The sequence below is a fragment of the Bolinopsis microptera genome, chromosome 7, assembly GCF_026151205.1.
Source record: "Bolinopsis microptera isolate Bmic1 chromosome 7, MBARI_Bmic_1.0, whole genome shotgun sequence".
Classification (NCBI taxonomy): domain Eukaryota; kingdom Metazoa; phylum Ctenophora; class Tentaculata; order Lobata; family Bolinopsidae; genus Bolinopsis; species Bolinopsis microptera.
Genome location: NC_087078.1, coordinates 7,115,043 through 7,140,890, shown reverse-complemented (window position 1 = coordinate 7,140,890; position 25,848 = coordinate 7,115,043). Strand labels below are relative to the sequence as shown.

Sequence of the window (25,848 nt, the reverse complement as noted above, 5' to 3'; positions counted from 1 at the left end):
CTATTAATGAACTTGAATATCTTGCAACTTGTTAAGACCACATTAAAATGCTTTGATATAGACTTTACATCATGCCGGATGTACCTTCAAGAACTTATAGAAATCATGTATCTAAAAGAGAATGATGTAGAGGGGGATGATTAGTAGTTAGAAATCGGATCGATGTAGCAGAAAAAAGCAAACCCTAGCAAAGAGTGCAAGTGTTTTTATAACCAAATTCAGACAATTGTCTCGCCCATCGCCTGACATTTTAGGGTTTTTAACCCCTATCACCCTTGAACCGGGTGCTTCCGGATTTATACCGAAACCCATATTGGAAGAAAACACCCGATCTACAACATCAAAGCACATTTTAATAACTTGAGCACAAAACTGGTCAAAAAAAGACCAAAGTTGTTGCCCAATTTGGTATTTTTCCTCACATGTGGAGTCAAAATGACCGATTTTTGTCAATATCTTAACAAATAAGCATTAAAGGGCTTATATTGCTTTATAAGTTGTATATAAATGTGATGTTTGCGCTCATTTTAAGCTAAAATTCAAGTCTCTACGATCTTCCTAGTTCAAGTTACCAAAATTCAGTCCCATTTTTGGTTCGCTGAGCCAAAAAACAGTTTTTTGTCAATATCTATAAAACAAAGCACTGGAGACCTTATGTTGCTTCATAAGTTGTATATAAATATGGCTATTGCAGTAATTTTAAGCGAATATTGAAGTCTCTATGACCTTCAGGAGCCGAAATACGAAAATCTCGTATACGCGACTGAGGGTAATTTAGAAAATTTGCCCTGTAGGGTTGTCTCTAGCGAAACAAATTGTGCACCCACACGATTTTGGTTAAGAATGACCTAACAAACAACCCTGTGTTGTCAGAAATAGTACACATCGAAGTGCACACTCAACTATTCCCTGCTACTAGAGTATAACTGTGTATCGTGGATACAGATATGCAATATCAATACAATATCTTGGTATGTTAGTTCGTAAGTTGGACAAAGATCGTTTCGCGGACGACCCCCCGGGAATTACGGCCCTGAAAGCTATTGTCCTCAGCACTGTCCTTAATATTGTATAGGATTGTTGTTTTTACACATTCGATAAATGTAAATGCCTAACATAGTGTGTTTCCCTTCTTGTCCGAATCTAATAAAATGTAATGGATACTTTAATCGACTGTCGTGGATTCTTCTAACCTCTTCTAACATTGGAGCTCGCGTTACCGGCTCCATAACACATATCATGATTGTTAACTTGGAATTTACTATCCTCTGTGAAGATCTGTACATACTACCCAGCTATAATTACTATTATAAGCCGGCTATTAGCCGTTTTGGTATTGAAAGTGGTTATAAGCCGGCTATAAGCCGGCTATAAGCCGGCTATAAGATATTAACTCAACCACATCGTACTGAACGATAGTCAGGAGCCGGCTATAAGAAATTCAGCGAAAACGGCTATTAGCCGGTTATAAGCCGGCTATTAGCCGTTTAGGTATCGAAAGTGGTTATAAGCCGGCTATAAGCCGGCTTTAAGATATTAATTCAACCACATCGTACTGAACGATAGTCAGGAGCCGGCTATAAGAAATTCAGGGAAACCGGCTATTAGCCGGTTTTAAGCCGGCTATTAGCCGGCTATAAGCCGTTTAGGTATCAAAAGTGGTTATAAGCCGAATTTCTTATAGCCGGCTCCTGACTATCGTTCAGTACGATGTGGTTGAGTTAATATTTTATAGCCGGCTTATAGCCGGCTTTTAACCACTTTCAATACCAAAACGGCTAATAGCCGGCTTATAACCGGCTAATAGCCGTCGCTCAACAACAAATGTAAGCGGCTATAAAAATTGTAGCCGGCTATAAGCCGGCTTATAGCCGGTTAGTAGCCGGCTTATAGCCGGTCGGTGATCTACCAACTGGCCAACTTAAAATAGGTGAGCACAAAGATTTCTTCCTGCGGTTGAAGGGGGCAGGAAAGAAAGTAGTGTTCTGTCCGGTATTTACCGCAGCAAACGTTCACAGCTCCAAGGGAGTCGAGTTTGTGGGAGGATTAACAGAAGTGTTCAGTCAAGAGAAGTACAAGTTTCTAAGGACTCTTCGGTTGGAAACCATGGAAACAAAGTTTTGTAACCACTGGAACATTAAACAATTAATAGGGACAAAACACCAAAGCCCTGTTTGGATTAACGACTGGGTGTGAAAAATACTGTGATACAAAGCTATCAGAGCCGTAATTCTGTTTTCGAACTGGGGAGGGGGGGGGGGTACGGTTTGCCAAATGGAGCGGCGCGGAAGCAGGTGTCTGAAGCCCCAGAAAAATTGTTGACTTTTTGAGTTAAAATTATGAATTGAGATATCATCTTGCACTTACGTATAGAAGCACTTTTAGATAGTAAATACTTTTAAATAGTTGATCATAGATATAGATATCCTTTGCCCAGTGATCTGTGCAGTTTTATTTTCGAAGTTCGTAAAAATTTGGTAGTAACTTAAGGAAGTCAAATGATCATAACTGTGTATCGTGGATACAGATATGCAATATCAATACAATATCTTGGTATGTTAGTTCGTAAGTTGGACAAAGATCGTTTCGCGGACGACCCCCCGGGAATTACGGCCCTGAAAGCTATTGTCCTCAGCACTGTCCTTAATATTGTATAGGATTGTTGTTTTTACACATTCGATAAATGTAAATGCCTAACATAGTGTGTTTCCCTTCTTGTCCGAATCTAATAAAATGTAATGGATACTTTAATCGACTGTCGTGGATTCTTCTAACCTCTTCTAACATTGGAGCTCGCGTTACCGGCTCCATAACACATATCATGATTGTTAACTTGGAATTTACTATCCTCTGTGAAGATCTGTACATACTACCCAGCTATAATTACAACTTGTGGTGCAATATATCGTTCTTTTAATATTTCAACCCCTAATATTTTGCCCAAGTTTGTGCTATGTTCAGATCTTTGAGTTTGTCATATTTGTAGCTGTGATTTTGGTTATCTGCAGCGAGCAGTACATTGTTGCCATTATCCCATGTACCAACATATTATTTTTCCCAAGTTTAATCAAAACTTCCATCGCTAACTTGTAAAGACCTCTACCCAGCCATGAAGAACAAAAAGAATTGTACTTGCTTCGGACTCCTCATCGTCTTCCTTTCAGTGAACATCCTCGTAGCAGTATTGTTTTACCCTCTCGATGGCATTACCCAGATTAGTATTGTAGCTGTTCAGGCAAACAGTAACCAGAGCGGGACATTTCCTCACAATAATCAGAGCGGGACTTTACTTCGCAATAATCAGAGCGGGACATTTCCTCACAATAATCAGAACGGGACATTACTTCAAAATAATCAGAGCGAGACATTTCCTCACAATATTCAGAGCGGGACATTACTTCACAATCAAAGCAGACGGCTTCCTCAATCTGATGTAACTGAAGGTACAGCAAATTCAGAACAACCATCACGTACTTTATTCCGTGTACAGTTTGTAACAGAGGGAAGGTGTCTCGGAATATCGGGCACGAAGAAACCTGTTGTTAAATTTTGTAACCCACTTGAGAGAGATACTTTTGTTTTCATGGATGGTAAGATAAGATCGGAGGAACTTAACTTATGTTTAAGTGAGGATCGTTCTGATAACAAATTATTGTTGTTTCTGGATTGCGAAGTGGCGGCTAGATTCGAACTTGTCGATGAGATTCTTGCCAAGATACCGGACAATGAATCTGAGGAGGAATCTTATTTTTCAGCTTTGAATGACACAGAAGATTCGGGATGTCCTTCAACAAACAGTCCTGAAATAGGTGGCAAAGTTGGGTTAACAACCTGCAGGATAGAGGCTTCAAAAGTAGGGCTACTGGAGGAAACATCATTCCTCAAAGATAGAGCAGCTCTTCTTCTACCACTCCCGCCTGATGACACGTGTAATTTCCCTGCTTGTGGTGTGAACAAACGGGCACCTCCTGTAAAAGCCTTGTTTGCTAATCAGATAGAGAGATGTGGTGACTTGTCAGAGTGTGTTACCGTGGTTACTAAGACTGCTAGGAGACCACTATTCGTTATCAGACTTGCTAAGAGTCTGCGGAAACAGTTTAAACTTGACCTTCCTATGATAGTTATTGACGACGGTCCTGAAGGTTATAGCTCTGAGATAATGGATGAGATCGCCAAATTCCCTAATATGCAATACGTCATCTCCTCTCCAGATCTAGGCATTGCCGAGGGGAGGAATATAGGGCTACGAATGGTGAGACTAAATATTTCTTCCTATTAGATGATGATATGGTCGCTACAAAGAGAACAGAAGTTACTAAATTGGTGGAGATATTGGACACCACCGACGCCACTCTCGTAGGGGGAGGGTTTATGTTTCCAGGTTTCTTAGAGTTTGGTCTGGATCGTTATGGGAAAAAAACTTTATTTCACTATGAAGACACATGTACTGACCAACCTGTAACAGGGTTTCCTGATTGTTATAGATGTGAAATTACCGCCAATAGGTTCGTGGCAAGAACACAAGATGCTATAGCGGTGGGAGGTTGGAGCAAAGAACTTAAAATAGTTGAGCACAAAGATTTCTTCCTGCGGTTGAAGGGGGCGGGAAAGAAAGTAGTGTTCTGTCCGGCATTTATCGTAGTAGACGATCACAGCCGGACTCAGGGAGTGGAGCTTGTTGGAGGATTAACAGAAGTGTTCAATCGAGAGAAGTACAAGTTGCTCAGGACTCTACGGTTTGAAACCATGGAAATGAAGTTTTGTAACCACTGGAACATTGAACAAGTAATAGGGACAGATAACCAGTACCCTGCCTGGATTGATGACATTGTCTAGGTAACAAGGTAACCAGGTTACCAGGTAACCAGGTAACCAGGTCACCAGGTAACCAGGTAACCATGTTACCAGGTTACCAGGTAACAAGGTTACCAGGTTACCAGGTAACCAGGTTACCAGGTAACCAGGTTACTATGTAACCAGGTAACCAGGTTACTATGGTAATAGGGACAGATCACCATGCCAGTACCCTGCCTGGATTGATGACATTGACTAGGGGTAAAGCATATTTAGGTAAGAATACTGTGATATTATTTCATCCTCAACGTAACGTCTACCTTTTGTATTGAGTGGATTGGAAGCTCTACTGGTCAGAAAGACTTACTGTAAGTGACATATCAGGTCATGATACTTAGTTTAATTTGTATAACTTATGTTTGTATGTTTGTATAACTGATGTGCTCAAAACCACTTGTTTTTATTTTAGCCTGACATATGTGCACGCCTTATTTAAATATTATTGTCCTAAATATTGTGTACATTTTGTTAATGTAAAGGATACTTTAATCGAATGTTTTGGATTTCGTAAAATTCTTCTAAACTCCAAAAGATGCCAACAAATAACTAAAGTAATCCACGAAAAGCTCTACTCACTTGAAAATCTTTTTCGCGTACTTGCCCCCGCAGTTGAGAACAATAACTTTGGTGAGCGAATCTTTGATAAGTTGAAGCTGCTTCTCGAAGACAGGCAGATGATTTGACAGGTCCATCCGCACATCAAAGTGCTGAACATCCTTGATGCTGAAGTTATCGTCTTGGGACGCTAAATATTGCAGATACACGATACTGTTTATTCCATAATCATCTGCTGAGGCGAGGATTGAGAACTCGTACCATTTATACTCCTTCAACAAGTCGAATATAGCCTGACTCTGGTGGGCGTCTGATGGGGACAGCCGGATCTCAAAATCATCTGATCTGTGAAAGTCAGTGAAAGGATTAGTGGCAACTGCAGCTATGAGAGGAAGATGGAACTGATTAGCTAAGTTAGCCTGGATATCTGTTAAAATAGAATCACATGCTGATATCACAGCTACCACCTCCTGCTCCAGTAAAGCACAGAAGCAGGTCTGGAGACTGAGGTAGGTGGAGTCGTGGTACTGCTCCACTAGCTCCACAGTAGTGTCACTGCTGTCTAGTCTGGAGATGGTGTACTCAGCTAGTCTCCTGATGGCATCCGCCCCCTCCTGATCTTCAGAATCAAGGATGAGTCCTATCTTGTAGCCATGACAACACGCGAAAACAAGGACGAAGAGATGCGGTAACATTGTATCCTGAAGATATGAAATGATTTCACAAAAGGTGATTGTGGATTTGGTTTAGTCACCACTATGCGTGTTAAAACACTTGACGCTTTGTAGTTTTATTGAGAAGTTGGGAGAATGCACTGTATGTTAAACAGTGGTCGACTGGGGGCAGGATTCTGACCGGAACAATAGACTCAATGGCCAGTTGGTAGATCACCGACCGATTATGCTTACTGCTTAGTTATTAAGTAATCAATGAACTAATATTTAAACTTAGGGGACATTTTACAAATAGAACAATATAAAATTCATCACCAGTTATGTTTCCGCAACTCGACACTTTGGTCTCTACATTTTTAGTAGAGTAGACCCTAACTTCTGTATTCTTCATCCTTTCGGCAAAACTTGTTCCACTCCTACTAATCATCTTAACTTCTCCGATGCTATAGGCTCTCGAGAGATATAACTTCAGAAAGTTCCCAGCTACTTCTCCATCCTTCACCGAATAATGCGTGATGTAGTTTCCATCGTGCGCATTTTCAGCAACGTAGTTACCATGATGGTTAAACGATTCTGATCTTTCGATTGTCAACTCCTTTTCTGATGTTTCTGAAACCGATAACTCATTATTTAAAGTTTTAATTCCTATAACTAATAAGATCATATCCTTAGCTACGTAAGTATCATAATATTTAGAAACAGGTTGAGGATTCGTTGACATTACATGGTATTTCTTATATTTGCCTTAAACCGAAAAATCTGATTTTTACAAAAGGGAGCTTACTTTTAATCCAAAGAATGCTATTGGATATAGATATTAGGAACGGACACGTCACAGCGATATTTACTTTTCTAAGTAGAGCAATGTTTTAACATTATCTACACTAAAAATCAAGTCACTTACGAGAGGTCTCGATAAAGTGATGAGACAGTAGTAGAAATACTGATATCACTATCATTGCATTTAGGCTGAGGGAGATATTACGATTGAGATCTTATCTTTGTATCATAATATTGCAACTTGTGAAATCAGAGAAATTTAGAAGGACCCAGAATTTTTAATTGGATAAATCAAATATTATTGCATCTAACTAAAAACTCGGCTTTCTTAAATTCATAGAAATAATCTGACGACCATCAATTTACAGACACAATTAACACAAATAGCTGTGGTCCTCACAGTTGTGGAACACAACAAGAAAATTGAGAATAATCTTGTGCGAGGGTAGGGACCCAGATGTCGTTTCTAACCCAAATAAACTTTAAGGAGGCTTCTCATCAGTAGCCGCACCTCCTTACTCGGTTTCTGAACTGGAATTCTATGGGCTTCCAGACGGCCAGACCGAGTATTACCACCCCATCCTTCTAGAGTTCATCACAAGTAGCACCCACCTTGAAGATCTTTGACACCCAGACACACCCCATTGGCGAACAAACTTTGGATATAATCTTACATGCTCCCGAAGGAATCCCTGATTTATGGTCTTTCTCATCGTCACCAGCACTTTCACTAGAGTCACCAGCCCTTTCACTGGAGTCATCAGCCCAATCACTGAAGTATACAGAAGTATAGTTGTGGAACACAACAAGAAAATTGAGAATAATCTTGTGCGAGGGTAGGGACCCAGATGTCGTTTCTAACCCAAATAAACTTTAAGGAGGCTTCTCATCAGTAGCCGCACCTCCTTACTCGGTTTCTGAACTGGAATTCTATGGGCTTCCAGACGGCCAGACCGAGTATTACCACCCCATCCTTCTAGAGTTCATCACAAGTAGCACCCACCTTGAAGATCTTTGACACCCAGACACACCCCATTGGCGAACAAACTTTGGATATAATCTTACATGCTCCCGAAGGAATCCCTGGTTTATGGTCTTTCTCATCGTCACCAGCACTTTCACTAGAGTCACCAGCCCTTTCACTGGAGTCATCAGCCCAATCACTGAAGTATACAGAAGTATAGTTGTGGAACACAACAAGAAAATTGAGAATAATCTTGTGCGAGGGTAGGGACCCAGATGTCGTTTCTAACCCAAATAAACTTTAAGGAGGCTTCTCATCAGTAGCCGCACCTCCTTACTCGGTTTCTGAACTGGAATTCTATGGGCTTCCAGACGGCCAGACCGAGTATTACCACCCCATCCTTCTAGAGTTCATCACAAGTAGCACCCACCTTGAAGATCTTTGACACCCAGACACACCCCATTGGCGAACAAACTTTGGATATAATCTTACATGCTCCCGAAGGAATCCCTGGTTTATGGTCTTTCTCATCGTCACCAGCACTTTCACTAGAGTCACCAGCCCTTTCACTGGAGTCATCAGCCCAATCACTGAAGTATACAGAAGTATAGTTGTGGAACACAACAAGAAAATTGAGAATAATCTTGTGCGAGGGTAGGGACCCAGATGTCGTTTCTAACCCAAATGAACTTTAAGGAGGCTTCTCATCAGTAGCCGCACCTCCTTACTCGGTTTCTGAACTGGAATTCTATGGGCTTCCAGACGGCCAGACCGAGTATTACCACCCCATCCTTCTAGAGTTCATCACAAGTAGCACCCACCTTGAAGATCTTTGACACCCAGACACACCCCATTGGCGAACAAACTTTGGATATAATCTTACATGCTCCCGAAGGAATCCCTGGTTTATGGTCTTTCTCATCGTCACCAGCACTTTCACTAGAGTCACCAGCCCTTTCACTGGAGTCATCAGCCCAATCACTGAAGTATACAGAAGTATAGTTGTGGAACACAACAAGAAAATTGAGAATAATCTTGTGCGAGGGTAGGGACCCAGATGTCGTTTCTAACCCAAATAAACTTTAAGGAGGCTTCTCATCAGTAGCCGCACCTCCTTACTCGGTTTCTGAACTGGGATTCTATGGGCTTCCAGACGGCCAGACCGAGTATTACCACCCCATCCTTCTAGAGTTCATCACAAGTAGCACCCACCTTGAAGATCTTTGACACCCAGACACACCCCATTGGCGAACAAACTTTGGATATAATCTTACATGCTCCCGAAGGAATCCCTGGTTTATGGTCTTTCTCATCGTCACCAGCACTTTCACTAGAGTCACCAGCCCTTTCACTGGAGTCATCAGCCCAATCACTGAAGTATACAGAAGTATAGTTGTGGAACACAACAAGAAAATTGAGAATAATCTTGTGCGAGGGTAGGGACCCAGATGTCGTTTCTAACCCAAATAAACTTTAAGGAGGCTTCTCATCAGTAGCCGCACCTCCTTACTCGGTTTCTGAACTGGAATTCTATGGGCTTCCAGACGGCCAGACCGAGTATTACCACCCCATCCTTCTAGAGTTCATCACAAGTAGCACCCACCTTGAAGATCTTTGACACCCAGACACACCCCATTGGCGAACAAACTTTGGATATAATCTTACATGCTCCCGAAGGAATCCCTGGTTTATGGTCTTTCTCATCGTCACCAGCACTTTCACTAGAAAAAAAAAGCACTCCCTCTAAAACCTCAGAGAAAGCCAACTAAAAACTTGAACACTATCTAAAGACTAACTGCTCTTTTTGCACGTGGAACATACGAACTCACCCTGTTGCTATGTTGAGCTGAACCTTCTTATAAAACATTATGCCTCACTAAACGTATGATCAGTAGTCATAAGCATTTCAGGCAGCTGTAATTGTCGTTCTGAGATAATTGGTTTCTCAGCTCCCAGGCCCACGATCTTAGGAGGGAATTCATTTAACACACGTGCTAACGAAGACGAATATCGCGTGGTTTAGGATCTTAGTTATAATAATAATATGACTTAATATGACTCACATACATGCACGAAATACATCAATTTTCTCTAGCTCAAGATGGATCCTGGGGGTCCTTTCCGAAACGGTACTTAAGTCAAAAATGGTACTTAAGTAAAAAGTTAAGCAAAAAGTATTTTCGAAATGAGACTTAAGTGCGAAAACTTAAGTCATATTTCGCACTTAAGTCTTTTTACTTAAGTCGAGAATCTTACCTAAGTACGTACTTAAGTGCGGTGTTTTTCACTTAAAATATAAGTATGGTCCAGAGGTTACTTAAGTGCCTAAATTATAGTACTAACTCCAAAATATTAAAAGGAAAAGAAGTTGGAAGGTTGCAAACTAAAAGTATAATTACAGAATTGCCTACGAATAGTACGAATAATAATATAACAAAATAAATTTAAAATTTTATGTCACGAAAAATTGTCGGACAATTTCGTTTCGCTGATTTTTTCCTTCTCTGAAAAAACTCGAGCTTGCTCATTTTCGTCGTGGTCAGTGTCATCCTGACTCACTGAATTGTCTCAGTTTATTTCAGTAAATTTTAAGTATAACAATTATACCATTTAACAAAAATCGTCCTCTTATGAAATGGGAATAACATCCGGTGACCGACAACTAAGAACCCCTCATTCCGGGCGATTGAGCTCTCGCAGGTATCACATCACATGGCCCAATCAGTGACGTATCATTTTTGATGTGATCCATATGGCATTCATGCTATCATGATTTTATCATTGTAATCATAATAAGGAAGCTAACAGTAACAAAATTTGATTTCAAATAGAAAACTTAAGAATTTAGAATTATAACTTTTATCAAAATGAATGAAAATGTCGTATATTACTTTCCAGGAAAAGAAATGCCAGCATCAGAATTTACAAACTGGATAAGGAAATTACTGAAATATAGTAGGAGGGTTGCACTTATAACTATGCAACACCTGGCCAACGATGTTCCAAAATCGTTTTGAGGTTGCAGGCACGCTTATTTGTGCCTCAGTTAATTGGTTTTTCGAAAAACGAATTGAGGAAATTCGGCCATTGGTGTTTTAGTTTCTACAGTAAATAGACATTAGACCACAACATCACATGGCATTGCTGACAGAGAAGGAGGAAGGGAGAGAGAGCAGCAAATTGTATGTGACCGTTGAGAAACTAAGCTCATCACAATATGGTAGTAGGCTTATAACCTACCAAGGGAGCACACAAAAGATTCTATGTAAGTTTTAATCGTTTCCTTTAGAACCGCGTCATTCTATTCACTACATTCGACCCATTAAGTGATCAGAACCGGCGTCGAGAATCTTGATCGCCTCTTCCACGGATCCTCCAGTCTTCACCGCCCCCCCCCCCCCCCCCCCCCCCCCCCCGATTTATTGAGGAAGAGGCTGAAATTGTCTGAGTGTAGTTATGAAGACCGATTAAACCCGCCTGAACAAAGGAACACACAGTGCTGTTAGGAAATATAGCGAACTGAGTTGAGTTACACAAAGTGGTATTGCTTTAACAAAGGATGGCAAGGATTACAAAATTTCTGGATGTACCTCACCTATATAAGGAATTGAGGAACTTCGGCAAAAGAAAGCGTTGTGGTGTATTAGTTTCTACATCAGATAGATACGAGACCACATGATGTGAAATGGCCACTGGGCCAGGGATAGGTTCCACTTTCAAATTGGTATTGTTGACAAAGAAGGAGGGAGAGAGAGAGCATCAAATTTTATGTGATTGTTGAGAAACTGAGCTCATCATCATGTTGTAGGCTTATATTGTTATTATAACCTACCAAGACGCGCGAGTATCACACATTAAATAACCTGGGCACTCACGGGTACCCTCAAGCCACGTGACCTAGTGAAGCCAACCAGCTGTCGAACTAACTAAACAAGACAAATCCTGAGTCAGGATTGGTTTAGGTCAGAATTCTTAACGATTTCAGTGTTGTTGTTATAGGTACTTGGTCACAACGTGACTCCGTGTGACATCATTATTCTTGGGTAGGGCATCGCATCATTCTATTCACTGCAGTCGGCCCATTTTGAGATCAGAACGTGGCGTCGAGAATATTGGTCACCTCTTCCACGGATCATCAAGTCTAAGTCAGCGCTCCACCCGATGTATTATGATTCCTCGAGGAAGAGGCTGACATTTTCCAAGTGCAGTAAAGAAGACCGATTACAAAGGATAGACCTGCCTGGACAAAAGAACACACCTATAGGGAATTGACTTATTCATAACATTTTAGTGTTTGAATATGGGCATCAGGTTCTCGACAGTGATAACACTACCGGCCGGTTAAAAACTCAGCTGTACGAGATCTTATATGGGAATTTAAGATTTTATAACAAAAGAATAATATGACAGAGACATATTCTATGTGAAGGTGGACCTTCACACTTGAAAAGTGAAATAAGAACTTGTCCACAATTATACTAGAACTGCAAGGATTTTAACTAAACTATAATTCAGTTGACGCTTGACAGGCAACTTAATTACACTGTTAATTAAGGAGCGAGCGATCACTATAATGAATGATTGTACTCGCTACTCGTGTACATTAAAGTGAATAAATGTTTCGACTACTCTACTAGATGGACACTACACAGGCTATAATATTGCTTACACAACACAATTGAACTTGCATAATTATCACGACACTGCGATAAACTAACAACCAGTTAGAAATCACAAAACATGACGCGTTCACTGGATCCAACTGTCAAATTGCAAACAAAACACGCAGCACGATCACTGTAGAAATGGTCAGAGTTTTAGCGCGGGTTTTGCACCATACAGTGCGTGTACTTTTTAGTATTACTTAAACTCTTAAAGTTAAGTGTATTTCTGAACGCGACTTAAGTGCGCTTTTGTACTTAAGTCTCAAACTTGAAACAAAATAAGTAAACTTTGGGAAATACATAAGTAGAGTTTCAGAAACACTTTTACGAATTCTACTTAAGTCGGCCATACACTTAAGTGCCACTTAAACGTTTTTTCGGAAAGGACCCCCTGGCTTCACCTTGTGCGACTTATCTTGGATTTTAATTAGTCTTGTGCGAATTGAATATCGCGGCGCGCCAGCTAGAGTTGACAAGCCAGCGGCCTGTAATCTAATGGGATGCCGTAATTAGGGGATTGATGGAGTAAGATTGAGTGGGATTACTAAAATTACGGGAATTGGATGGGAATAACGGGGTTATTCCTAATAAAAATTAAGATAACGAACTTAATAAAATTAAGATAAAACGTTTCATAGTTCTTTTCTAATCCTCAAATTTGAATTTAAACCAACTCCAACCACACTTTCTACCCCAGGTGAGATCACTGGAGCTGGACGTGAAAGCCTGGACCGATGACATGGTGTCCGTTTTCCATAGGATCGGTAACCGCCGTGCTAACGAGTACTTTGAGAAGACGTTGGATCCTACCGTCTACGATCGCCCTGCACCAGATTCTGACATGTTAGTTATACTTACTTTGATATTAGTATTGAGTTTTTAAAAGTGATTCACCAGAGAATTTATCACTGTGATTGATTTATAAGTTTATAGTCAAGAGGATATTCAATAGTTCATTCAAATCTCCATACGGATGTCAAATCCATTTTTTCCCAAGTTCACCACAGTCCACAAGTACCAATGACAATGTTTATATTCCAGCACATTGATTTTGTAGACGTCACTTGTTGAGTAGAACAGTTGTTCAAATACAATATTCTTGTCGTCCTTTAATTTTAGGGAAGTATAACTTATTAGAGTTCTCCTAATTTTCAGAAAGACAGGGTAGTTTTGAATGTCTGCTCTGCGAGTTAAAGTCTCTAGTAAACTGATATTTCAATCATTCTTAGGGTTGCTCTGAAGCGACCATACATCTTACTATATATAAAGCGAGACGATAAATATATATATATATATATTTATCTGTGCCATTTTACTGACACCACGGCATCAACTTTAACGCGAATTTCTGCAAAAACCGTCAAAGATATACAACTGAATCTTTTTTGACTGGGTCAAATGCTTTAATGGCCTCCAAATCAGCATGAAAAAATAAAAAATTGGCCAAGAAATAAGAGTTTTAGAGCCCAAAATTTGGTATCCCAAGTGGTGTCAAAAACGCGAATTAAATAGGTAATAATTGTTTTAGTCTCTTGAGTCTTGACACCATTTTAGGGTTAGACGGGTTCCTGCTAGTTAGTTGAATCCCTAAATTGTTACTTGTAAATTTTGTCTAACTTAAAACATTCTCAAATAAGTGGAATAACACCTTGAGAGACTGATAAGCTGTAACAGATGCTTGCAGTTCACATAGAGTTAACAGTGCCTAAAATAACTCTCTCAGCTTCCTGTTAGAGAGAAAACCTTCCAAAAAAAAGAGTTCTTAGAACTGCGCTGTAACCTTTATTTCGCATATTTTACTAAGTATTTGGACATATACACCAATCGATGACAGAAAGGTAATCCAGTACCATCTAAATAAATTTCTCATGGGTTTCTGCCAGGTTACTGTCAAGTTCTGATAGGGTTTCTGGTTCGCTACGTTCCTGATATGTTCCTGGTATGTTCCTGGTATGTTCCTGGTATGTTCCTGGTATGTTCCTGGTATGTTCCACTCGCATTTTGTAGTGCATATAAACTTGCCTATGGTTGAGGATACTTCGCAAAATATTATACAAGAGTTTATTCTAATATTTGTTACTGGTAGTGGTAACGCAAAGAACAATACAATAGTCACTTACATGGTCTGTTTAGTTTTACATCAAGATCGCATAGAGTACTTTTATATTGACATTCTAGCGCTGATTGTGACGGATTATCTGTCGCAGTTGCTCAATGGCTGCAGTTTCTCCGTAGTCTAGCCTATTATGATTTCTCAATAATATACGACACAAACCATGCTATCAACCAACCTGTCGAAGTTGCTCAATAGTATAGTTTATATCTATGTCACAACTCTTTTCTCCAGAAAAGCAAGGGATCGTGACATATTATCTGGTGCAGTTTCACGATAATTGATGTAGCACAACTCCTAGTATAATCCTAATAGTACCAGTCTAAAACTAAGTCATACATATCACAGCTCCTCATCTAAAGTAACTTGTTTCAGGAAAGTTAGGGAAGCGTTTATAGAGGAGAAGTACACGAGAGGCTGCTGGAGTGACGTCATAACGTCCCCTGTAGAGGAACTCAATCTGGAGCTCATGGAGGTAAAGTTAGAAAATTGTTGTTATTGTAAAGCGAAAATTGTTCATTAGCAACAAGCTTAATTGTTTTTTAGGAAGTATAAAATAATCTAGTGGTTAATTCCCACATCCAGAAAGGCGGCAGACCGGCAGATAATCTGCGAGAAATTTTTTGATTTTAGAGAATATTTTGATAAAGTTATAAGATCTAACCTTTTTCATCACGGAATTTCTTTGGTAGGTTTCATCTGTACACAAAACACATTATTGAACATATGAAAATAACAGAGAAAATTCAGACTTTAAAGGCGAAAGCACAAAACTGAACAATAAAAATTTGAAATACAGCAATATTTGTGTACTGATTTATATTGAGAGGGTCACTCCAATGTACACGTGTACACCTAACAAAAAAAATAGCAATTACATAAAATATTAAATTGTTAACCCTTATCTGAAAAATGTATTAGTTCGTGATAAATATATAGCGATAACTTGTTTCAGAGACAATCATTGACTTCAAGTTCAAATCTGAAAATCTCAGTATTCTTGTATCGTTTCAGTCTCAGTAACGACTTTAAATCGTAATAAACTTCTCAAGCGTCAGTATTCAATAACTCCTCAACAATTAAACCCCAGTTAACAAATCTCAATATTTCCCCGAATTTAAAACCAAACCCCAGTTCTCATTCCTCAATAATAGTCCTTGATACCGGTTCTGGTGACTCAATAGCAATTTAAAACCAAACCCCAGTTCTCATTCCTCAATAATAGTCCTTGATACCGGTTCCGGTGACTCAATAGCAATTCCCTTCAAAACGGTACTGTTCAAATTTCTAGCTACCAAGGAACTTCTGGTGTTACTCGATCTAGCACCCTCCCCGGCCTCCCCCATCTGCCCGAAATATCTTCTGAAATGTCTTTTAAAATACCGACCGAAGGCTCCCATTCTACTGAAATAAACAGCTGGGTTTATCAGGCTATTCAGACTGATGGGCAACATGCTCACCAGAACGAAGATGTAGCTACTAAGAGTCGTGTCCTTTCCAGAACTTCTGATGAACTGCCGGATGTACTCTTCGATGTAAATGTGTCTAAAATTTAGAGTGGCGGCTATTTTTCCGATGATTCCCAGGAGGACGATAGTACTGGGAATGTTGAATATGATGTACAGGAATGTTATGATGAAGACTGTTTTTGTTGCCTCCTTGTGCTTCTTAATTGAGCCGCCGAGATTGAGTGCGTTTGCGGTTTGCTTCCTCAGTACAATGAGGGAGGTAACAAAAGAGGCAGATATGAGGAGGAGGGACAGAGCTGGAGCTAGACTAGCCACCGTGAAGAGAAACACTCCACTGTTCCATTCTAGCTCAGACACCAACCTAGCTTCCCCTTCTAGTGGTACGGGCAGTACAGCACAATACATCCACTCAGAGATGTACTGGGGGAACATAGCACCCACCAGCACTCCACCCACATACACCACCACTATACTCACCACGAACCCTCCAGGCAGCGCGTAGGGGAGCCAAGCAGGCAGCCTGGCTCCAGGTCTCCATAACACTATCAGTCGGGACACACTGAGCAGGCCCACTAGCAGCACCGAGGTCTGGGGCAGGATCCACCATATCACAGTCCAAACCTCACAGAAGAAGGTGCTGTGGAAGAGGCGTCCAGCCCGATGGGGGGAGAACGCCGCGTCTATCACCGGGAAGAGGACCAGACAGATGAGGGTATCTGTGAGGGTGATGGCTAGGTAGACTCTCCTGAAGAAGTTGCTGGTTCTGTTTCTCGGCTTCTTGTTCTTGAAGTAGAGGAAGCTGAGGAGGTTGAGAAGGAAACCCAGCGCTGATATTATCACCAGTAAAGACGCAACTGTCAGGTCTATCTTCCGGGAGGTATCTTGATCTATCATCTAGAAATAGTGAATTAGTTAACGGTGATAAAACTACTTGTCGTGAAATGAACTGGAAACTTCTCACTTTGTGCTTATGTGATCTAATTTGTGTGCTGAAAAAATTGAAGTACTACTTAGTCCCTAGGCGGTTGCGGATTTGCACAAATTCGCCATAATATATTTCCAGCATTTTTATGTGAAAAAAAAAACAGAAAGTTACGGGATTATATAATTCGTGATCGGCGGCGAATCTGGAGACAATAGACAACGCCCCAGGTTAAGGGAAATCTAGTTAATAGAATTTAGATTTTAAGACTATAGTCCAAAGAACTGAATTCAATAAATTAAAAAAAACTATCGTGGCACCTTGCAAAGAAATGTCAAATTGATGCTCTATGATAAATTGGCAATCAAGACGTGACTGTATAAGTAATTTATGCAAAGTCAAACTTCAAATTTGATATCCAGTCCGACTATTAAAATTGCACTGATCTCCGACAGCTCTTTGTTGGGAGGGGAGGAGAAGGATGGGCATTTATAGAGACAATGTAATATTACAGTAGTATATATTTCAGATTATTAAGATAACTTAATTTTCTGATCCCCCTATCGGATTCGAGATGCAGCAATTTTGCTCGCAAACCCGATCAAACCAAAATACTTGTGACCATAAACAAATTAGACCAGCAATAATAACATAACCGAGATATCTAAGAATCGTATTTGATTAAACCGTAAACTACCGCCCATCCCTTAAACCGTTTTAAGTTGCTCCGCGAATTAATAGTATTGCAAATAATTGAATTATAAACAAATTAGATAGTTCTTTCAATCAGATTTCTGATTGTTTATGAATAGACTCAGTGAAGACAGATTCTAATGGAAATAAATAGCTGAATAACGTATCGACATTTCTACGTCATACTCATATTCTGAAATAGTATTAATTCAATTATAACGATCAGTATTCACATTAAAAATTTGACGACGAAATTTATTGCAGACAAAATATATATAACAAATTAGACCAACAATTTGATAGCACACAGTCTTTTAGCAGGATCATTATAACCCTCCAATAGGATCCATTGCAATTCAATACAAAGAACCCACTAAATGTTCATGTATCCATTTGGTCAAAGTGGACTGGAGTATTATTTAGGCTTGACGATCAACGTGTCGTTTAGTTAAGTGCTTTAAAAGGGATGGCAGTATCTGAGCCGGTAGAGTGGGTGCTCACAAAGAAAGGGGGTAGCAGTTGCCATAGTGCGTTTTGATAGTACCTTATAACATTAAAAGCGAGCAAATATGCAATCAAAACTTTATTCTGTCAAACAGACCAGATTAATCTGGGATTAAATTTAAAAGTAACGGGAAATCACCACGAACTATGATGGCACTTTCTGTGACGCGTATAATACAGTCCCAACACGTCTATAACCATCTTACTTACTTGGGTTCCGAGCTAGAAATTGCACATAAATCGCAGTAGTTAAGGGAGCCATCATTTACCAATACTATACCTGAATTCTGTGATATGCAGCAAGGGTTTTTTTAAAAAACTACTCGAGAATGGCAGAATCTAACTCATACTTCAATAACAATGCTCAACTTAAGTGACTTGTTGAGGAACGAGTATTGGAACTGGGTTGAGAAGAGCAAGTAATTAGTGAGGCTATCACGAAGTTACAGTTACAGGGATCGGCAACACAGTTAAATACCAAGTTACCGTAGATCCGGCTTTACCAGCAGTTCCATGTACAAGTAAAGGTTAAATGGAAATCTCCATTTGCTAATAACCTCTATTTAGTATTTACCAAGAAGATTTGCGCCCTGTTAAAAGTCTCGGTAAATGGGAGGTTTACTGCAGTTTACTGAGGAAACTATTTAATCAAATTATGCATTATTTTTTAGCGTTTGCACTTTAAAGTTATAACGAGCAGCTATATGTAATAACGGTATATATATATATAATATATATATATATATACTAACGGGATTTATACTAACGGGATGTCAATATTACAGATGTCAGATTCCTACGTTTTGAAAACCTTGCAACTGGATATTCTTACAGTAAAATCATTGCGAAACCATCAGAATTAGAACGGACTTGGTTAAAGATATTGCCTCTACGTTTGATGTCTGGTTAACAAAAAGTGGACAGTTTTGGAAGCTATCAAAGCAGCTAGTTGTCGTTCAGGGAGTTTTGCGTCAACGCTCCAAGCTTAAACCTGCAAACTTGCAAGTCTGGAGAACGAAAAATTGGACAGTTTCAGATGATAATATCATTATCAAAGCAGCTAATTGTCGTTCGGGAGTCAACGTTCCAAGATTAATTACAATTAGGCGAACTTGGTAATTCCACAACTTTGGTAACTGGTTAATATTTAGCACGCAAGCGCAAGATGAGAGAGTCCGGACTTAAAATTTATGGAACTCATTAGCACTCCAAATTAGTGCAGGAATCTAAAAATAGGGGTCGTGTTTGAAATTGCTAAATTTGCTTGTCAAACTGTCGGTAATGCCGAAGATGCTAGAAATAACTCTGCATTTGCCAAAGTAGAAATATTTAACGTCGATAATGTCAAATAGTAATACTGAATTATGAAATGAGCACTACTAATATACTGAGCAATACTGACAAGTCAAAACTTGATAGTGACAAATTTCAAGTATATCATAATTCAAGGTGTTATACAATGAAGGTAATTAGTACACTAAATATTAAATTACAATTCAACTTCAAGACTAGTCGAGTAGCAATGAAACTAGTGACTTCAGTCTAACCTTAACTTAGGTTTTGCCTTTGACTAGACTAATCTAAAAATTTTTGAAGCCCAAACAAACTTTCCGGCCACGATTGCATTAAATGTTTCAATATTGTTATCAATCACTATAATATTTTGATGAGTGTTTCAAATCAATCCCTAATGGCCAATGGCTTTGTGAATAAATAATGAATTAGACCCTTGACAAACGATACTGTGGAGTTTAAGATGACCCGAATAATTAGCTGATCAGTTGTGCAAAGTGCGAATGCCAATTGAAACAGCAGAATCAAAGCAGTGCCCAGTTCGAATACTGAAATATCTGCTTCAATCAACCATGAATATTCAAATAAATTTTAATGACGGATACCAAACTATTCCGATTCGACAACTAAAATTCCCTGTTATATTAGCTTCTGAAAATTGTTCACTACGAAGCAGATTATTCACCACTAGGGTTAATGATATTAAACGAGATATTTAAGAATCGTATTTGATTAAACCGTAAACTACCGCCCATCCCTAAACCGTTTTAAGTTCCTCCGCGAATTATTGGGAATAATTGTAAATTTGCGAGAACCAACGCTCTGGTAGAATAGTTGAAATAGTTGAAATAGTTGAAATAGTTGAAATAGTTAAAATAGGTGAATAGTAAAAGGATATCGATTACCCTATGTTCTATTTCAAAGAAAATCAAAATGTCCAAAAAAGGAATTTAGCTCCTCTCAAAATGTCAAATCATTTTACCCACAAAACAATCAAATCACAAAAAAATAGAATGTTTCTCACAAGCTGAGACTTTGAGAGCAGCGCCAACACAGCTGAATACACAATCTGTAGACGAATCTCAAGCGATTTCAGATCAAAACATCACCTGTCCATGTCCTTAACTGACTTTATTTTATTTTCAACAGTCACAAGATTTCACAAACAAAATGTCGCAAACAAAATTCCACGTGCTCAAAATCGAATTGAATCGTCCTTTTGTCTTTTCATAGAAGTTTAAAACCAGTTAAATTCAGGACAAAAAACTTCAAACTTTTCATAGAAGTTTAAAACCAGTCAAATTCAGGACAAAAAACTTCAAATAATTGAATCTGGCAATGAATATTATTATTATGCAAGAACTGTTGTCTGCTTGGCAATAGAAAATGTACAATGAACTATAAGTTATCTTCCGGAAAAAGAGCATTTCCCGGGATCATAATATTTTTGTCGAGTTAATGAATCCGACCTCCCTTAACCCTGCTAATTAATTAATTGAAGAATTAACCATTTCCTTATTCCTATCAGGTGGTACAGACAGATCAATTAGACCGGACCCTGGCCCTTCTCATGAGTGGTGCTGACGTTAAGTTTATCGACGAAACGCTCGATCATTCCAGGTTTGTTCACTAATCGTTCAAGATACGAGATCATGTAATAATCAAACCTTCTTCGGGCTCAATTTTTAATTCAACAAATTCTCAGGACAACTTCAATTTGATGTGATTTTACCCAGTATATGATTTAATATAAATATGTTGGCCCGGTATTTGAAATATCTAACGATTTTTTACCCACAGGCGAACGCCATATTTGATGGCCCTGGCCAGTGGGCAGAAAGCACAAGCACAGCTGCTTCTACTGAATGACGCCGACCCTGTGCTTCCTCAAGAAAACAACGAACCTGCAGATTCGGTAACTGACAAACTTCCTACTTTCCTATACTGGCCAGTTCCATGGAAGTTGGCATTTTATATTAATGCTTAACAGTGTATTGACGTCACGATTACTTTAGTATCCTAAAATGGAGATTGTAAATTTTTGGCTCACCAAGTTAACCACCAATTCGAGGATTATTTAACTGCAAATCAGCCAGTCCTCATTAAAATTTTGATTATTTTTAAGGGTGCAATCAAATTTTAAATAGATAACTGTCAAGCTCACTGTCGTCATAAAACTTTGAGTAATTGTTGAGGTAGTTGTGATTTCATAACATAATGCTATAATGGGATGGAAGTGCTTTAACCAGGTGTAGCTAGTCCACACCCATAATACGAAGGACTTGTTTTAATTCCAAACGAAAAGCTCGAATAAATTTATAGCTCGCTTTGCAACAAAAAAATTGTCGAACAGGTAAGTTGGATCTTATAAAAATACCTAAAATCTGTTGCTGATCATCGAAATGGGAGATGCTCATTGCTCAACCATGATATTGATATAAAATTCATGGGTGACTATCATTTACGCGTGTTACCGGGTTGAATCAGTCTGATAATAAATTTCGCATATGGTTCCTTTAAATATACCTGCACTGCACTAAGGTACAAACCATAGACAGGATCTGGTGTTTCTCTAATCTTACTGGTCAATATTCTACAACGCCCCTCAAAGAGTCAATTATTCTTGCAAGACGAAATCCAATCTAACTGTCAAAAAATAACCAATAATGAGGAAAGTAGTCGCATGTCTAATCACGAATTTCGTAAATGTACCGACCTCAAGCCCTTCATACCCACTTTAGTACCGTTCTACTTCTAAATCCACAGACAGGATCTAGTATTATATAATTCTCAAGTATTACTGATCTGTATTCTGGAACATTCCCAAGAGCTATAATCAGGCCAACTGGACAAATTCCAATCTAACTGTCAAAAAAAATCAGTAAGCACCCTAAAGGATAAATGTTCACGAACTTAACGTCCGATTTGTTTCAGGACGTTCCAGTGGACTTAGAGGGTATTCTGGAGAAAAAGGGACCAAACGCCATACAATCCTACAAAAAACGGAAATGCGTGCTAAGCGGGAAGGTCCTGAAGTACTACGACGACCACGACAGCTTCAAAAACGAGATAGACATGCACAAGCTAGTGGAGGTGGAGCTGGCGGAGGCCGAACAACCTGGTCAGTGAGTAGTTGTAACTCTGAGCACCACACCGGATTTACCGGACTTTATAGGTCTCCTGACAGAGAGGTTTAATTACCGATATTTGGCGCGTCTGGCGCGTTTAAACTTGAGACGTTTAATTATTAAAGAGCTGTGGTGGGAGCCACCGTACCAATAAATGGTTGGGGATAAAGCAGTTGATACCCGGTCATGTCGACCGTATACACTTGGTGGTTGGTGTAAACAGGCTGCGGACCGTATACACTTGGTGGTTGGTGTAAACAGGCTGCGGACCGTATACACTTGGTGGTTGTTGTAAAGAGGCTGCGTATACACTTGGTGGTTGTTGTAAACATGCTGCGGTGTCGACCGTATACACTTGGTGGTTGTTGTAAACAGGCTGCGGACCGTATACACTTGGTGGTTGTTGTAAACAGGCTGCGGACCGTATACACTTGGTGGTTGTTGTAAACAGGCTGCGTATACACTTGGTGGTTGTTGTAAACAGGCTGCGTATACACTTGGTGGTTGTTGTAAACAGGCTGCGGACCGTATACACTTGGTGGTTGTTGTAAACAGGCTGCGGACCGTATACACTTGGTGGTTGTTGTAAACAGGCTGCGGACCGTATACACTTGGTGGTTGTTGTAAACAGGCTGCGGACCGTATACACTTGGTGGTTGTTGTAAACAGGCTGCGGTTAATTTTGACTTACAAATTGAAGTTTATTTCCTTGACAGTTAACGTGGGTGGCGTTAGAATAAACATATCTAAATTTGCAAGGAAATTGGAATTTCAAATGTTCTTAATCTTATATCGTCTAGTACTAGCTGCGTCAGGAACAGTTTAGATTAAATAACACTGGACAGCAAGAGGCTCTTCCTGCAGTTACAAGCATTTACTGCCTTTATAAGAAGTAAGCAAAAGTATACTCGTGCTGTTAAAAGCTGTGCAAAATAAAAATGGTGATGTCTGGTAAGAAACGTTATGTCTGGTAAATTTGAAATTAAAGGGCGGGTAGGTAATTTGAATAACGAGCTGCAGCCTAAATAGGTAAACAAAGCAAAAATTACCATATTATAGGTCAAAATTGCACAGATTTGGTACCAGACAAATAGCGAGCAGTAATCTTTGAACCGCTAAATATAGCACGTACTGCTATAATAAACCAACATCGGTATCACACAACTCACAAGTTCAGGCATGTACCACTGAAGTCTGAACTGTATGCTTTAAGTGTTTAAGTGGTTATTGTTCCTTAAACGTGTGTATGGCGTCATGCCAAGTACCAACCTCTCACTTCCACACAGTTGGAACATCTGTTTATGTGAACATCTGCCATCTGAACAACTTGCAACACCCTCAAAAGTGGTCACTGTTTAATGTTCACTCAATATTTGTTGGGAGGTGGATCATTTCAGTTTTGACAACACGTGACAGTGATTCTGCGTGTTGATTAGTCAATGGTTGACGTTAATCTCTGTCACGTGTCAGAAATAGTTCACCTTTAGGATGGCTGCATTACCGAGATTACATTACAGTGATCGTATCATTGAGCGTGGATCGACTGACGTGATAAATGAATAGCGAAATAATAAATATTAAAACTTCTGATACCGGAGAGGTTTCAATAAAAGATAAATTAAAGTATAAAAGGTTTCTGTGTCCATCAGTCAGGGTCACGTGGTTATTATAGTGGTTAAAAGCCCACATTTTGCCCACATTAAATTTGTCTCTTGACACTTAGACTACAATATTGGTTTTTGATGTAAAATTAAAAGACTGCTCTCCTTCAAGCTGTGGAAAGATTTGTCAATGAACTCATTTATAAATACGCTTGCTATAAATAACCCGCCTTTCTAATACTTAGCCAACCAAATATAACGTTAATATTCTCTATTAAGCAAGTACTGTCCAATTGTGTACTATCCAACTGTAAATTATAGCGAATGGTTTTATAACTACAATAAAGAGTTGTGGACCTTAAGTTATCAAGTGGTAAAGTTTACTTACTTTGTAATTTTCAATAACCCTGTCTAGTCATTGACAGTTGACTACTGATTACAGTATTATAGTATATAATAGTACTGGTTCATTTGGGTGGTAGTTATTCACCATTTGTACTGTAAGAGCTGAACTGCTGATATTGCGTATTGTATATCATAACCCTCCAACTCACTGCAAGCAGTCTTGCACTTTCTGTAAGTAATCAAAACAGGAATCATTCTGCGACTACTTAAGTTACATTATATTATAAGTACCACTGCTAACTGATTTGTCGAACATGTCTGTCAGCTAAAGCATTTTGGAGAAGTAGTGCAGTTTGTATTTACGATCCATCGGTGCACCAGTTATACTTGCTTTACAGGTTAATTGATGTTACCTTGGTATTGGTCAATAATATTGGCCACTGACACGAGAAACGAACTTGAGTTGGGCTTTATCTGAAACTGTCGAGCATGTTTGTCAGCTAAGGATTAAGGAAGAAATTAAGCAGTTATATTAGCATTTATGTTGACTATATTTCTGTCGTCTGACGCACATCATATTTAAAGGGATACAGATATGACAATTTCTCTGAAGGAATATAGATATGACTTTATACGTAAGTATAAACTCGATCTTATCGTGATTTAGTTAGATTTTGAAGGATCACTGATTCGTGTCCGTCTGCTCACCAGTAAATGCTAATTTAATTTTAAACGTGTCCGCCTCATACTAACCTTTAAAAGCATATTTTGCGAGCTCTTCCAAAATTTGCTGGTAGACAGACGACACGTGAATAGAACGACGGTTAATTTAAATTTAATGTCATGATCTTACAATAGTCTACAGAGTTCCAAGAAATTGCAAGATTTCATCGTTGTATTGATAAAAATAAAATTTATAGCACGATTTGTGCTATACAACCGCCATACTGTGCATGTTAAAGCGAAAATATACTGTATAAATATCAAGGATCAACTTGAAATATAAAATTGACTTTATTTCAATCAATTTAAGGTGACAACCTGCGATGATGCTTACAGTAAAAGTAGTACAGAATACTGTTGAAACTACGTCAAGATGCAATGTTTCAAGCATAAATTCCATTAATGGCTTCTGGGGAATTTGTGGTTGCACATTCAATGACAATAGGAATCCATAAATCAGGTCGGGCACGGTCTGGAGTAAATTGAAAAACCTATTGATTATTATAGTTCTGATAGAAAAAAATGTACTTTATAATCCAAATAATACAATTGTCAACAGAACATCC

At 39.1% G+C, this 25,848-nt stretch overlaps 1 protein-coding gene across 10 annotated transcripts in view; it reads left to right on the top strand.

Moving 5' to 3' along the window:
• The window catches only part of LOC134818803 (arf-GAP with Rho-GAP domain, ANK repeat and PH domain-containing protein 1-like), a 113,660-nt gene that overhangs the window by 62,929 nt on the left and 24,883 nt on the right, over nt 1-25,848 (top strand). For all 10 annotated transcript variants that reach the window (XM_063828457.1, XM_063828456.1, XM_063828455.1 and 7 more), the window contains 5 exons: nt 13,189-13,334; nt 14,980-15,079; nt 21,014-21,105; nt 21,286-21,400; nt 22,420-22,606. In XM_063828457.1, coding sequence (XP_063684527.1) covers nt 13,189-13,334; nt 14,980-15,079; nt 21,014-21,105; nt 21,286-21,400; nt 22,420-22,606 — 640 coding nt within the window. The remainder of the gene's footprint in view (nt 1-13,188; nt 13,335-14,979; nt 15,080-21,013; nt 21,106-21,285; nt 21,401-22,419; nt 22,607-25,848) is intronic.